The sequence below is a fragment of the Nyctibius grandis genome, chromosome 9, assembly GCF_013368605.1.
Source record: "Nyctibius grandis isolate bNycGra1 chromosome 9, bNycGra1.pri, whole genome shotgun sequence".
Lineage (NCBI taxonomy): Eukaryota > Metazoa > Chordata > Aves > Nyctibiiformes > Nyctibiidae > Nyctibius > Nyctibius grandis.
The window spans coordinates 28,518,508-28,533,485 of record NC_090666.1 but is presented as its reverse complement, the minus strand read 5'-3'; the positions used below and the strand labels follow the sequence as shown (position 1 = coordinate 28,533,485).

Genomic DNA, 14,978 nt, shown 5'->3' with positions numbered 1-14,978 from the left:
AGCTGCTATTCCCCCCTTCTGATTATCTTTGCTAAACATTGAATGGGGGAAATGGGGATCAGTGTTAATAAAAAAAAATAGCTAATCAATATTGTCTGTTTTCTTGTGCCATACAGAATCTTAGGGCTTTATTTACTGTCCACTATTCACATTCTCTTTTGAATACAGCATCTCATTTCTGTATTAATTTTTCTTTAGGTCTTGTCATTTAGTTTTTGGTGACACACCATATACATTCCCAGTTCACTTGTGAGATGAAAGAAAAATCTTGAAAAGTGAGTGCTAGAGAGAGAGCAGTTTCACTTCCCCTGCTAGCTTGTGCTCAAGGCGAAATATGTTGAGCCAGAACGTGCAGGAAATTAAACCCAGTGCAGTCCCACCACGTGTGTGCCCACACCACTCGCTCGCAGTTGTCTCTCTCATGCTGGCAAAGCAGGGAAGTCATAGTTAGTGACTTCATGTTGTAGTTTTTCCGAGTAAATTGCCCAGAGGACTTACAAAATCTGTGTACCCAAAATGTTTAGTGTCTCAAACAAAGGGGCCTTCTCTCCAGACTCTTTCAAAACCCTTGCTTTCAGCCAGTAACTGTGGGCATCTTGCAGGCAACAGCCTTGGTTGCGTTGCAGGTCTGACGTGCTTGCAAAGCAGGGTATGCAGAGCATACGAATGATTTAGGAGGTCTGAGACATCAGCTGTATCCTTGTCCTGTTGGTGTTTAGCATCCTATGTGGTGAGGTTTATCAGGTAGATGAAGTCAGGCACCTGTCGAAGTTACTATTCTCCCTAAAAAGGTTATCGGTTGCTTTTTCTTTTCTGTGGAGTTGCGAAAGTATGTCTTGTTAAGAGGGTGTCTTCTGTAACTTCTTTTTTTCTGGATTCCAAGTGAAGCTTGTTAGTCTTGAAGGGGAAAACAAACCTGATTAATATTTTTTTCTCAGGCAGACCTGAACGAAGCTCTGCAGTGTGTTTCCAGAGAGCACTGTCCCATGGAAGTGGGGTCTGAGAACACAAGTGGCATTTGCCTCTGTTGTGTATCTTGCACTCACTTTTGGATGTAGACATGTCTGTATGATTAAAAGCTTCCAGCATGGTACACTGGTTTAAACACTCTTAAAAATCAGTGCAAAGCCCAATAAACAGATGTGTGTTGTTTAACCACTTGGTCTGTGCCTGCCTCTTTGTTTCTGTGGGACTGCTCTTGGATAGCAATGCCTACAGTGGGTTTCTTGGTTTATATTTTTTAATGTCTGTCTTTTTTTTTTTTTTGATTACAAACTATTTTCTGTCTGCTCAAGTCCATTCCCACTAATCTGAACAAGTTGAGGGTGAAGCTTCTTGTAGCATTAGGCCAGCATGGGATCTGGTGTCTCTTCCCTGCCTTTTCTGCTCTGCGCACTGCCAAGTTAGGTCGTGGTTTTTTTCTTGTTTGCTAATACTTTTGAAATCTGTTTTGGAGTTCCTAGTTTTTCTTTTTTCCTCCACTGTAGCCCACACTGTTGATAACACTTAAAGCCTATGCTGTCGTAGGGGCTAGGGGGTTATGTGAGACTGCCTGCCAAGTTGCTGCTTTATCTGAACTGTTCTTGCACACCAGCTGTAGAGATAAAGTGAGCATCCTTTGCAGCACTGTTATCCTTGTTGTCTTTGAAGGCTGTTCTGGGTAGTAAAGAATAAATAGTTGTTTTGCCACCCCCCACCCCTCCAGACTCCAGAACTCTCATTGGGTTAGTTTAAGGTGGCACCACTGTGCTTGTTTAAGTAATTTTGATAAGGAGGATAGTTTCTCACCCTTATGATTACAAAAATGGAGTAGAGAATGTGTATTAATGTGTGACTTGTTCATGCTGCCTCTGTCTATTTGGCAAACTCCAGCAGATCAGCAGAGTTCATCCTCTCTCCAGGGATCTTATGTTCTGAACCTTTTGGTTAGGATCGAGATAAACATGTAAGAACAGAGTAGGCTTAGGTTTGTTTGAAGGACACAATAAGTTCCCATCTCCTCTCCCAAAAACTTGAGTAAGCACAATGTCCTCAGAGTTGTGTTCAACAGGGAGATCTGAATCAGCAGATGACAACTGAGCAAGGGAAAAAAGCAGACATTTATTTGAAACATAGAGAAGGTATGTTCTGCAAACCCTTCTGTCCCCTGGACTATGCAGAGCAGGGCAGGCAGCCAGGCTTGGATCTTGCTTGCTGCATCTGTCAGTCCGTTTTTGGTTGATGGTCAGGCCTGGGGACAAATCGGCAGGACTTGCATTGGCCAGGAACGCAAGGCTGCAGCTTGAAAGGGGTGGCTCGTTTGATATTGTGGGAGTGGTGCAGGCAGGCTTTGTAACTCCCTCTCACCCCTTTTAAAGCAACGAAAGAGCAAATCTCCAAGTCTCTGGCATTTGAGCACCTCTGGGAAGAAAACTGTTTTGGTGTTGGGCTACATTCTACTTCCTCTGCCCAGGTTTTTAAAAACAAATGCTAGCTAACCAGCTTAACAGAAGAATCACACGTGCTTTAAGATTGAGCACTTCTATTTGAATGTCAGATGTTCCCAAGGCTTGCAGATGTTTGGGCATGGGTGGTTTGTAAACCTCTTGGTAAAGGAAGGGACTTCAGCAAGTCCTAGCTGAAATGCCAGGATCTCTCTGTCTATAGCCCTATGTATCATGCGTGCGCGTAAGTAGCAAGTCAATGTAAATCGCGTGGTGGATAGCCTACAGGGGTGTTTTCCAGTATGAGGATTTAGTGATGTTTTTATATTTTTCAGTAAAGAGGTGACAGGCTTGCTCTGAGCTTCAGGCTTCTTCCCTGGGGTCTATCTATTGCCTGATGTTCCCACTTAGCATCAGTGGCGAGATGAATAAAGGAGTGCTACTAACATAAACTGGTTTTGGTTTATACATTTTGGCATGTATATGCTTTGCTGTAGCCTTAACTTTTTGGCAGATACTTTATCTGCTGGCATATTTCAGAGTGTTTTTATTGTGTGGGCTTTCTCCTTAAGTGCAGAGAAGTTATTTCTGCATTAAGATTTTGCTTGAATATATTGAGTTTTGTGGAGATTAATTGGAGTTTAACTTTTTTTTTTCCCAGGGGATTGTGGGTAACCTAGCAAGTGGCAAGTCTGCACTTGTACACCGGTACCTGACTGGCACGTATGTGCAAGAGGAATCACCTGAAGGTATGTGGATATACAAATTTCACTAATTATTTTTTCCCCACAAACTACATCTTTATTCATTTTTAATCATGAAGAAATGAATCGGTAAAGAATCTGATTTGCTATTTCAGTGTTCATGGAGATTTTTCATTTAACACTCTCCAGACTGAGACAGGTATATGCTATGAGTGTAACTGTAGCTCATCATAACTACTTAACATCCTTAAATGCTTCGGCAAGCGTTATGTGTCCATATGGGAAACTTCTCGTCCTGTATTGAGAAGAGTTGACTGCTCTCCCTAGTGCTGCTGCTTTCAATTTGGCTGTCGAAAGCCACAGTTACTGTATCTAGTGCTGTATTTCTTCAGAATGAGGCCCTTTGGTTTGTGGTGGTGGGAAAACAAAAAACTTCACAAGCCTAAACTAAAGATGTAACTTGTTCCATGTTTAATATATTAAATCTTTGGTCTTGAAGTTGTTTTTTTTTTTTAAAAAAAATGTTCTTATGCCATAGAAAATTAATTTATACCTGAAAACACTGTAGTGTTTAACATTAATCCAAGTTTATAGCTTGAAATCAAAAATACCATAGTACCTTATAGAGGTGTATCTTACACTAAATACTTTTTTGGTTTTTTTATCTATTCTTCTTATGAACTTTTAAATCCACCTCTGAGACACTGAATTTCTGGTTCCTTCTTTTCCTTACTGGCTGTTCCATTCTTTGCAGATATGGATGCAGGTAACTATACATTGTCTTCATGGCAGCTCTTGTTTTGAAGAGACAGATGGCAGTTTCTGTACTATAGTGTTTTCCCCTTGTTTTGTGTATCATTTTGATTTGTTCCCTTTTGATTTTGAGTCTTTAGTACATCTCACTGTTTTTGTCTCTTGCTGTAGTTGTCTTTTCAGCAATAGTTTGTAGCTTCATGCATCTATGGTAACATTTGTTTCGAATTAACTCTTACCAAAGGAAGCTATTAAGTGTTAGTACTTGACGTTTTAACAGTCTTGAATTATAGTTAAAATGGGAGGAGAGGGGAAGGGAGGAATGGAGGAGGCTTTTTCTTGTGTAATTGCAGTAACAGTGAAGTCTTCCAGTTCATAAGCTTGCCTTAAATGTTTGTGCTGCTCCGTAGCTAGGAGTGGTGGGGTGATAACTGAGCCTTGCAACAACACTGCGTGTAGATCACATTTATGCCTGCTGCTTCTGGACGCTGATAGTGAGAAATGGTTATGTAGTGTGTAGATCCCCTGAATACAGCGAGTCTTCATCAAAAATTAGTATCTCTACAGATCTTTTTCTTCCATTTCCTGAACAGAAAATATTTGGGTGTTTGTTTTTTTTTCCAAGATTCAAATGTATTGATTGTTCACAGGGTTAATAGTATTCTTCTCCTAAACTATGAATATTTTAGATGGTGTTCCTTGAGAGCGTTGCCATCTGTCCTCTTTGTCTTCAAGGAGTTTTATTTACAGTGCTTGAGTGATGTTCCGACTGTTTATCCTGAAAGGATTAGATTACAAAAGCAGTGTCAAATCATTTCTTGGCACATAAGTGTAGCTGACAACCCTCACTAATGACACCATTCCATTTCATTAACAGTAGAAAAACTGGAATAATTAAGAGCTCTAATTCACCTTGTAAGGGATAGGGTCAAGATTTCTAATCAGTTAGTATTAAAGGAAATTCAAGCCATATGAATTATGCTTAGTGAACATCTGTAGTCGTGATTTGTTAGTGTTTTATTTCTTTCTCATCCAAGTATAAGTCCGTACGCTGCCTTTCTATAGCAAATACAGCAGCAGCGCAGACGGTTCTGTTGCATTGCAGTACGGGACTTTTGGTTTTTACATTCTGGATGGGAACATAACTTGTGATAAATCGAGGCTAAGAATAAGCCTTTATGTTGGAGACCAACGTGGATCTTCCTCTTTTCCTTTTCTGAGGTCTTTTAAACATGCCGGATTGTTAAATTGGGTAAAGAATAGCATGTACATCAGGCGTAAAGGTCTCAGCTGCTTGACTGTTTAAGAAAACCAAGTTTACTGACTTTGAATGGCTTACTAACAGCAAAATTTATCAGGCATCATGTAATTAGTATCTAACTGGTAAAATGATGGATGTATACTTCATGTGAAAATGGTGCCTACAACCAGGGACCGCTATTTCTGCTATCCTTTGCCTTCTAAATTGCTACAATTACTGTGAAACCTGCCCTGAATTAGACAAGTGCCAGATCTCCGGTAGGCATTTAAGGTAGCTTCAGCATTCCAGTAAAGAATCTTAAGTACATAAAGACAGTTTTATGTTTCCTTCAGCTCTGCTCTTTAAGGTGAGATAGTTCTCTTGCTGCCTGACACCACCTCCCCACCAAGAGGAGGAATCTTATCACATTAAAGCGTAAAGCAGTTTTCCTCCATTGTCTGGCCCAACTTTTAGTTCTGTTCAGAACTAATTTTAGTCTCTAGTGTGATTGGAACATGAAAACCTTTATTTTCTCGTAGAATAACTCTTACTTGGGGAGAAAAGTGACTTTTAGGCTCTTTGCATATTTAACATGCACATAGCTATACTCCTGTGTGACACGCTTATAAAGCAAATGTATGTTGATGTAAGGTAAGAAATGATGTATTGCCCTCTAACAAACTGGAATTTCAGTAATCTGGGACTTGCAATTCGTTCTATAATGATACAACAGGAAAGTGATGGGAAATGGGGTAATTATTAGAGTGATTTGTGATCTAAGAACCTTCCAAGTGATTGCAGGAAGAACTACTACTAAATAGTGTGCTGGGTTTTTATTACATAGCTGAAACAACAAGTAAGATGTGTGCAACCTGATACCTTTTTTTCATCTCTCTAAAATGTAATTCTACCTGTAGGAACAAAATGAAACGTGGTGCGCATGGAATTTGAGACCACATACTTTGCAGGCCGAGGTGAATTGAAGTTTACAGGAATAGTGTCAGGAGTATTCTCTTACTGTTTGGGTTTTCTGTTTCCAAAAAGCCACGGAGGCGTGAAACATGACTTAAAGGCTTTTGCACATCTCTGGTATGGCTGTGGGTACCCTAATTCATGTCATGATTATTTCAGTATTTTTTTTCCAGTGAGCCTAATAAAAAAAAGAAAAGCCAGATAAGTTGTGGTCCAAGGTATCTCAGCTGGGAAGAGGAAAAAGGAGGGTTTTGTTCTCTCCCACCCCACTACCACAGTAAAGTGAGATGCTAGAACAGGCAGCTGATGTGAACATGAACGGCTAAATCCACCCAGTGTATCTTCTGTTTAAGAAAACCAACACATGGAGCCGAGGTCACGTTGACAAAATCCCCTTAAATTTGGAGATGCAGAGTAGTTGAAGTGAGAGTTAAGAAGGAAGGAAGCAGGTTCCCTGCTGAGGAAACAGAATTAAGGTAGTGGCACCTGTGTCTATACAGTACAACCAAAGGGAGAAAAGCCAGTGCAAGAAGCGTAGCAGCTGTTTTGGTTGTAACTTTGGTAATTTTTGAAAAAGTTTTCAGGGTACAGGTCTCCAGTATAATGTATGCTTATGAGTCTGGCTGTAAAGTAACTTAAAGTGTAACTTCTTTCCTGAAACTGGAAATTACCTTTTTTTTCCTGCTAGTTTTGTGAGAACTGATGATTATCTACTGGCAATCGGCTCTACTTTGGCATTAAAATGAGACACAAATGTTTTGAGTAGGTTAATAACTAAATGTTGGAGTATATTTAAGATTTCTTTTTTCCTGGAGGAGTAAAATGTTTTTCTGCTCTCAAAAACATGAAGGCAGTCCAGCATCCTGACTTGAGCGAGCAAGTAGCTGTTGCAGTCAGAGAAGAGTTCATGTATCTGTGTGCAGAGGAACTTAGGAATATAATGTAAATGAAAATGTAGGATGTGGATCTTTGCAATACCGTCTTTTCCCTGCTTTCTAGGTTGATAATGCTTAGGCTTCCCTCGTAGCACCCAGTACAAAAGAACAGGCATTGGAAGCTCTCAGAGTTATAGCCAATAATAGGTATTTTTTTAACTCCCTGGATTATCTATGGATTTTTTTTTTTATTGTTTATATGATATAAGGTTACTCAGTTGCCTTTGGTTTATTCGTTCCCATATCCTTTTTGTAATTGTCGCCCATTTTAGTTCTTTTTCTCATTGGCAGAAAGGCTTGAAAGCCATTGCGTGGGGTGTTTTATTCCAGTTGGTGTGCTGTGACTGTGACCACACTGTGGTGTGAGTGAGGCGCAGCGGTTTGGCTGGCCCTTCGGTTTTGTGGTGCTGCCTCCCAGGTGAGGTACAAGCTCAGCAGAGTACCGGCACGCCGGAGCCCTCAGTCTGTCCCGGAAGGATAAGACCCATCAAATTTCAAGTACCACGTAATTTCAGTTAGAGGTCTCTTATGTGTTAAGGGCTGCAATAAATATGTTCCCCCAGTGAAGAGTAAAGCCTTAATGTGCTTTCCAGAAAGCTGGGGTCATTTGCTTTCTTTCCAAACGTGACCTAAAAATAATTTTATACTATAGCAGCCTCCACTGATTAACTTTTTCAGTACCTACAATGAACTTTAGTAACAGGCATGATCCTGAAACTTAATGTTTATTATTTGAATCCTAACAACGTGTTGCCTTCAGCCTTCCCTTTAAAGACAAGGAATGTAATGATGATTATGAGATGACTATGAAAGTAAGTTGCTAGCCCGTTACCAAACCATGTAGAAATTTCATATTGGGGGATGAATGTCCATGTTGTTCTATTTTTATCTAGTAACTATTTCCATGTTGTGCTGCTTCAACAGTGTAATTATGCAAGGAGGAATGAGAAAGACTATTTTAAAATTTCATCTGTTTTTGTCAGCTTCCCCTCACAAGATCTTTTTGTCTGGCATAGACTTACAAAATATGTATACAAAAAGTTCAAGCATAATCTGTTCACCTAGATAACCTTCCAGCTGGCTTCATTCATGGAAAAGGTCTAACGTTTCAGTTGCTGGGCTCTGAGATGGAACCTAGAATGGAGCTTGTTCTCCTGGAAAAAAAAAAAAAGAAAAACATGGTGGTTCTTTGCTTGTATTATGTTAAACTAAGTCTTCAGACGAGCAGAACAGAAAAGGAATAACATGTTTTGACATTCTTTATACCTGGATGTCCTAGGAGATTTAATAGTGAAATGGGGTTCACAGTTTGGTCTTTCAGGTTGAGTACAACATGGGAGCTGCAGCAGAATTGAAAAACCTCTTACTTCTGTAAGAGTAATTCTTGTCCCCTTCTTCCCATGATTTATGTGCAGAGTAAAAATGTAATTCTTCCCTCTGTGAACAATTAGGTTCCTAAGGTTGCAAATCTCTTCACAGAAGCCGTTAGCTATTTTTATCTAGTTAATTTTTTTCAAAGATGTAGGAATCTGGAGGCTGTATTTAGTAAATGACCAAATTTTATCTTTTATGATTAAAAAGAGGATGTGTCCCAGACTAATCTGGGTGTTCTGTTCTTGGTGAACAAGCTGGCTGAAAGGTAAATGAAGAACAGAGAAATTTGTCCTCTGAATATGTTCTTACATGGTTTTCCTAAAGAGAAACTTTCATGCTTTTTCCACTCAGGATTTCTTGGAATTCCATAAAATCATCATACGTGTAACAAAATTTACGCAGAGCTTTTACGGGGAGATTTTGCAAGAATTCCAAGTGCATATGGGTTCAAAAAAGCAACATTAAGCTTAGAGTCCCATTTTGTGGTGCTCAGGCCACAAAACATAGGGAAGTTGGAATTTTTCATGTTAAATTCAACTTCTTGGTGCAATGGTTCACAAGCTTTACACAACACTTTGTGGGGCAGCTGAAGCTATCAGTGTCTTTTTTTCTTTTTTTTTTTGGTCTATAAAAGCGCAGACAAACGCTGCGTTGTGTGTAGGGACAATGATGACTTTAGACACGTGTTTCAAAATAATCTCTTTTCAGTTCCTTGTCTTATATTTCATTATCATACTATCAGCTGATTATTTTTATTTGGCATTTCATGCTGACATCCAGATATAAGATAACACTTGTCTTTTTTGATCATTTTAAAGTATTGCTGCAGTGGCTCTCTTGGGCTTTTGGAGCCTTTCAAGGCTTAGCATAAAAGAGTGTGTTTATGTATTCTGCGATCTCCCTTCTCCAGCCCTTCCCTCTCCTCGTCCCCCTGAGACTGGCTGTGTGGTTTAGCGGATTCTTTGAAAACCTCTCTGTTCTAACCTTCAAGTTGGCTGCTGTTCAAAGTGTTGCACAAATAAGGAACTGCGTTAATTAAAGGAAGAAGTTCAGTATTTGCCCTTTTCCTGGGGAGAAGGTGCTGAAGAAGCAGCTTCCTAGAAGGGACTTCCCGTTCAGGTTGTGTGCCTTGAGGGTCGACTGCACCTTGGATACCCAAAGGTTTTGGTGACTAATGTCTGTAGGATTTGTGCCCTTCTCCTAATAAGCTCCTCTGAAGGCTGCGTCCCAGGTAAAACCTGTAGTTTGGATTTACAGCTGCTATTACAACTTTAGGGTCTTAATAGTAATACAAGTGACTCTTAGGTCCCCAGTGCTCTTTGCTTTCTGCTGCAGTTGAGTCAGAAGCCAGTTTGGAGTGGCTGCTGCTGGAAGAAGGGCCTGCCTTCCACTTTATTTTTCAAATATTACTTCTGGATTTATTTCTAAATCATAGGCCAGTGTTTAGTGCTCTATATTAGAGCAAAATTTTAATATGTTCTTTGAACATGTTTCTTTTTCAGCTTGTATTTGATTTCTTATCATGGGAGTTTTTCCCTTCCATTTAATCTTTTGTTGATTTGGGAAGTTGTATTGGAAAGTAGGACATAGTAGTTAGCTGATTTTATTCACAATACGTTTAATTCTCAACAGATTTTTTTTTATTTGCTGCTCTAGCAGACTGTCAGTAGGTTTTCTACATGTTTTGGGAATGCCAAGGGCCTCCCACCTTGCAGGAGATCCTGCCTAAGTGACTGTGCTCCACCTCCACCACCCCACCAGAAAGGCAGGTTGTTTTGCGGGAGGTGCGTAGCTGCCCCTGCTCCATCAGCGTTACGTGTTGGGGGTGATGGAGGGAGAGTGGATCAGCTTAGCTCCTGACTCTCATGGTCTGGCTTTCCTTCTGAGGGAGACTTTTAAACAGGCAGCTGGTTTTCCTCCTTGCTGCTAACTTGAAAACTTGCTGTGTACATTTGTAGGGCTGCCACTTGGCATTAGGTAACATCCATCAGAAAAAACTTGTGATTTAGTGTTGTCATTCTCTTTTCTCCTTCCCACTGCCCCTTGGTTCTGAGTGATACTAATATGTTCAGTGAAATACAGAATACAGATGGAAAATAGGTTTTTCTACCCCTTAAGATATAGTATGCTGTTATGTAATGACCCTTCTCGTATTTGAATTGGAATATTTTGGGAAGTAATTTAAAAAAAAAAAATATTATGGTTGTTGCTTTGTCTGGGTTTCCCTAGCAGGTCTGTTTTTGTGTGTTCAGACAGATTATAGTATAATCACAGCTAGCTAAGTCCAATTTTAACTTCAGGGTTACTATTTGTAATATAATACTGTAATGAAAGGACAGATATTATAGCAGCTGGCTACAAACTAAGTCTAAAAAGTGAAGGTATATTTAAAAAAAAAAAAAAAGCGGGGGGGGGGAAGCCTGAAATCTATGCTTCGGTACTTATAGGAGTTCAGGTTTTTGCTTATCTTGGTTATGCAGTTTAGGGTTTGTTAGCAGGTATGTTCAGATCTTTAAAATTCTGTTGGAAGCTTGTAAAGTTGAACTTACCTACAGAAATTTCGAGCAGATGTTGGCAGGAGATCATTTATGTGTTAGATGGAAAGGTAGAAGCTGAATATTTGGCTGAATGGGTTAGTGTCTGGAAGATGAACTGTGAGATAAACTAACTTTTAAGGAACTGCAGGAAAAAAAAAGCTATGGTATTTTAAGTCATGGGGCTAACTTTGTAAGGAGCTTTGTTTGGAAAGTGGTATTTTGGGGTGTAAGCTTTTTAAACTTGAAAAGGCTGGTGATGGAAACAGGTGGGAGTGTACTGAAGTAGTATCACGTCCTGCCCAAAGAGGTTGATTGCTGCTGTTTAGTTTGTGTTTGTCTCCAGCTGTCTTGATAAAAATAAGCTTTTAAAATTAGACATGTAGTGTATATACAGTTCGTGGGTGTGACATGGTGACTGTCTGCACCTGCTGTCCATAAAATAAACAAAAAAAAATAAAAAAAAAAAAAAAAAAGTAATAATAATGAAAAATATCTATCATGTATGCCTGAATTCCTATCTTAGTAGTAGAAATTGAACCATTAATTTAATTGCAGGCCCTTGTCACCCAATGCTATGGCGTCAGACAGGTTCTTTTAGGGATCCTTGGCAGGATGATGACGGCACTGTATATGACCACTTGCCTTATAAAATGGTGTTAGTTATGCTGACCAGGGGGTACTGGTGACACCCCTATAAACATTACAAATACCTTTTTTCCTCTTCCATTTTAATACTTAATAAGGCATAGCTTTTAAAATACTTGAGCATGTTAGTCTGAAGAGTTTCACTGTCTGATTAAGCTCAAACATTTGACATTCATAGTTGTGCCCTGATGAAATTTAAATAAAGCTGTGCTAAATTCAAGAGATTATGGTGCTGGCGAGAATGCTAAATACAAGGAACAAAAGCAGCAGTGCAGGGATCTTAAAATACTTTCAGATGGTAGTGGCAGGATTCAGTGTACAGAGAAGGTCCTGCAGGTGTTGCAGTGCTAAGTGTGGCTGCAAGAGGCTCCTGGCACTGGGGAGGTCGAGGTGAATACAGGGGTTTGGGTGACTGTCAGAGGAGGGGGTTCCTTGCAGGTTCCTGTGGGTTATTTTCCCCCCCTTTAAACTGTGAGAAATATTTTTTCACGTGTGTGAACTAAGAAAAAGGGCATACTCAAAACACATAATGTATCAGCTTTTATTTGCTCAGTGCCAAAATTTTTGTATATTTATGTGCAGTAGATGTCAGCTGAAAATGCGTTACTTCGTCGTGTTGAATCGATGGGTGTCTAATAACTTGTTTGTGGAGTAATTTCAGGGATGTGAGTGCTGACATGCAGGGCATAGGTGCTTTATCACTTTGCAGAAGATGTTTCAGAATTCTGCAAATTCATGCTAGAACCTTGAACAGTATTAAAATCTCAAACCTATTTATTGTATTTAAGAATCATATGTAGGTTGGTGTTGTTCCTTTCTTAGGAGGAAAGACAACCACAGATTCTTTACAGGCAAGTGTGAAGTGACAGGTGTAATTCTGGTGTACGTGCTGAAAATCAGTGTGCTGCTTTAAATATGAATACTTTTGCCTGGAATGCTGAATGTTAAGGTCTGTATGGTACTATGGTAGTACTCCTGCTGTGTCATATACTTCAGTATTACCTAAACACATTTTTTAAGCCGTGTTTGAGCCACAGGAGTTACCTCTATGGCTTCTGCAGAAAAGGGAAGTCAAGTACTTAGTCCCTAAACCAGACCAGTTTAATAGAGTAGATTCTCTAGTTTGTCAAACAGCTAATCAAATACTGATTATGTGATAAACGGGGTACCCAGAGGTACAGGGCTGATTTCAGCCAGGAGAGCAACATCATAGAAGATTTTAAATGCTCTGAGGGCAGACTGCTCTAAAGTGCACATGGGCAGCACGTGCTTTCCAGAATCCCATATCAGCTTTGCTGCTGGACTGTAGATCCCAAGGTTTATACCTGGAATTTTGGTGGCTCTTGAGTAGAGTTTGTATGTCTACTTCCACTTGATACTTTTGCCTGTTTACCCAGGATCATCATAAAATAGGAAGTGAAAAAATGGTCAAGGTCTTTCCCTTGCCCTAAAATGGGATCAGCAGAATATTTCTTAGTAAGAGCCCTCACCTCTTATCTCTTCTTGTTCTGTTCTCTTAAATAACCACAATTCATATACTTATTTTTCTTACTGTGTATTTTCCAGGCAGATTTTTTTTTTTTTTTGCAAGTGCTTATGAGCTCTTCTCATTCAGTCCTTATCTTCTGTGTAATGCCCCACCCAGAGCGATACAGGGAGTTCTGGCTGAGGCTTTGTGAGCTGCTGACGACATGAGGGCTAGGACGAGCTTTCTGCTTGTCTGCACTCTGCAGGAATTCACAGCTGCTCGTCTGCAGTGCCAGTGGTTTGCCATCCTACCCCATTTTTCTGCAGCTGGTTGGTCCTGCTTCGGTGGAGGACTCTCCATTTGTCCTTACAATGCTGCTTTTGTTCTTTCCACTCTTATTTTTCTAACTTGTTATGGTCACGTTGAAGTACAGTCCAATTTTCTAATATAATTGCAGTCCCTCCTCCTTTATTATCTAGAAATTAAACAGCCTGTTACTCCCATCTTCTAGATTATTAATAAAATACTTGCATGAGACTTGAAACTCCTGCAGAAACTTGCATTGGTATCATACTTTTTTTAAGATGAGTCATTTGATGAGTACCAAGTGTGGCTTACCTCTGCATCTGCACTCACATTACAGTAGTTTTATTAAGACTGGGCTTTTCTAATAGGCTTACAAGCAGTATGCCACTGACTGTCAGAAACTTTATAGGGAAAATATAACATGCACTACTCTTCTGCAAGTCCTGTCTCCATGTAGTGAAGGAAACTTAATTGCTCAGAGGCTGACTCTTTTTTTACTCATTTATCTTGGTCGTTAGTTGATCATTTTCTTCTCCTTCTGTTGAAATACAACGTTGGATGGAAATCTCATCCTGTTTACTGTACTTCTGGCTTCTCCTTTTCCTTTTGCCAGGTTCTTCTAACAGAGAGAATCTGCCATGGAAGTATTCCCTCCCTGCACCCAAACGCTGATAACTGCATTTGTGTGTAATAACATGTGGTTGGCTCAAATAAATGCTCTTTCCAGACTGGTCTGTGAAGCACTGCAATTTTTTTTTCTTTAGATGCTGGCAACTGCTTAAAGGTAATGGAAGCAACTGCTGTGTATTTCATTCTGCTTGGCTGGTGTTGAGCCAGGAGTGGGTTGCAGCAGGATGTCACCCTGTTCCTCGTTTGCTTAATGTGCAGTCCCACTCAGGCAGTTCAGGACTGCACTAGTCTATCTGTTAAATTTTCTGTTGCTTGGAAATGAGACCGCAGAGCTTTGCAAAAATATCATTCAACATAACTACCTGTATTTATCCTCAAGGTGAAGCCCCCACCCCTCCATTTTCTGTCTAACCATATTAAGTGGCATTAATTATGGTCTCTTATTCTATGCAACTTGAGTAGCTAATGCTTTTTTTTGGAAGCATAAGCTATGTTTTCCATAACACTTAGAAACTTAAAATTCAGTTGATCTACATTCAAATCACCACCAGGTTTTGTGGACCCATCTCATCTGGCCTTCTGTAAAAGCACTGCAAATATGTCAATGAATGTTATCTCAAAATTAAGTTGTTAAATGTCATTGCAGCTGCTACTAAAATTCCAGCAGTAAAGGCCTCTAAACCTTCTTTTCATGGGATTACAAGATATATTAGTGCTTCTTTGGCAGTTTTTATGTAATGATAAGATGATCTATATGATGTAATATTACAACATACATGTTTTGTGCCTGTGGCTGTGCCTTGCTTTAATTGAGTATCCCTTGATACTTCAGGGAGAACTTGAATAGTCTAGTCACAGGATCATTTAGGTTGGAAAAGACCCTTAAGATCATCAAGTCCAACTGTTAACCCAGCACTGCCAAGTCCCACTAAACCATGTCCCCAAGTGCCATATCTACTCATTTTTAAATCCCTCCAGGGATGGTGACTCC

The 14,978-nt window shown here is 39.8% G+C and overlaps 1 protein-coding gene across 1 annotated transcript in view; it reads left to right on the top strand.

Moving 5' to 3' along the window:
* The window catches only part of AGAP1 (ArfGAP with GTPase domain, ankyrin repeat and PH domain 1), a 400,015-nt gene that overhangs the window by 138,478 nt on the left and 246,559 nt on the right, over positions 1-14,978 (top strand). The window contains 1 exon segment of the mRNA XM_068407470.1: positions 3,085-3,172. Coding sequence (XP_068263571.1) covers positions 3,085-3,172 — 88 coding nt within the window.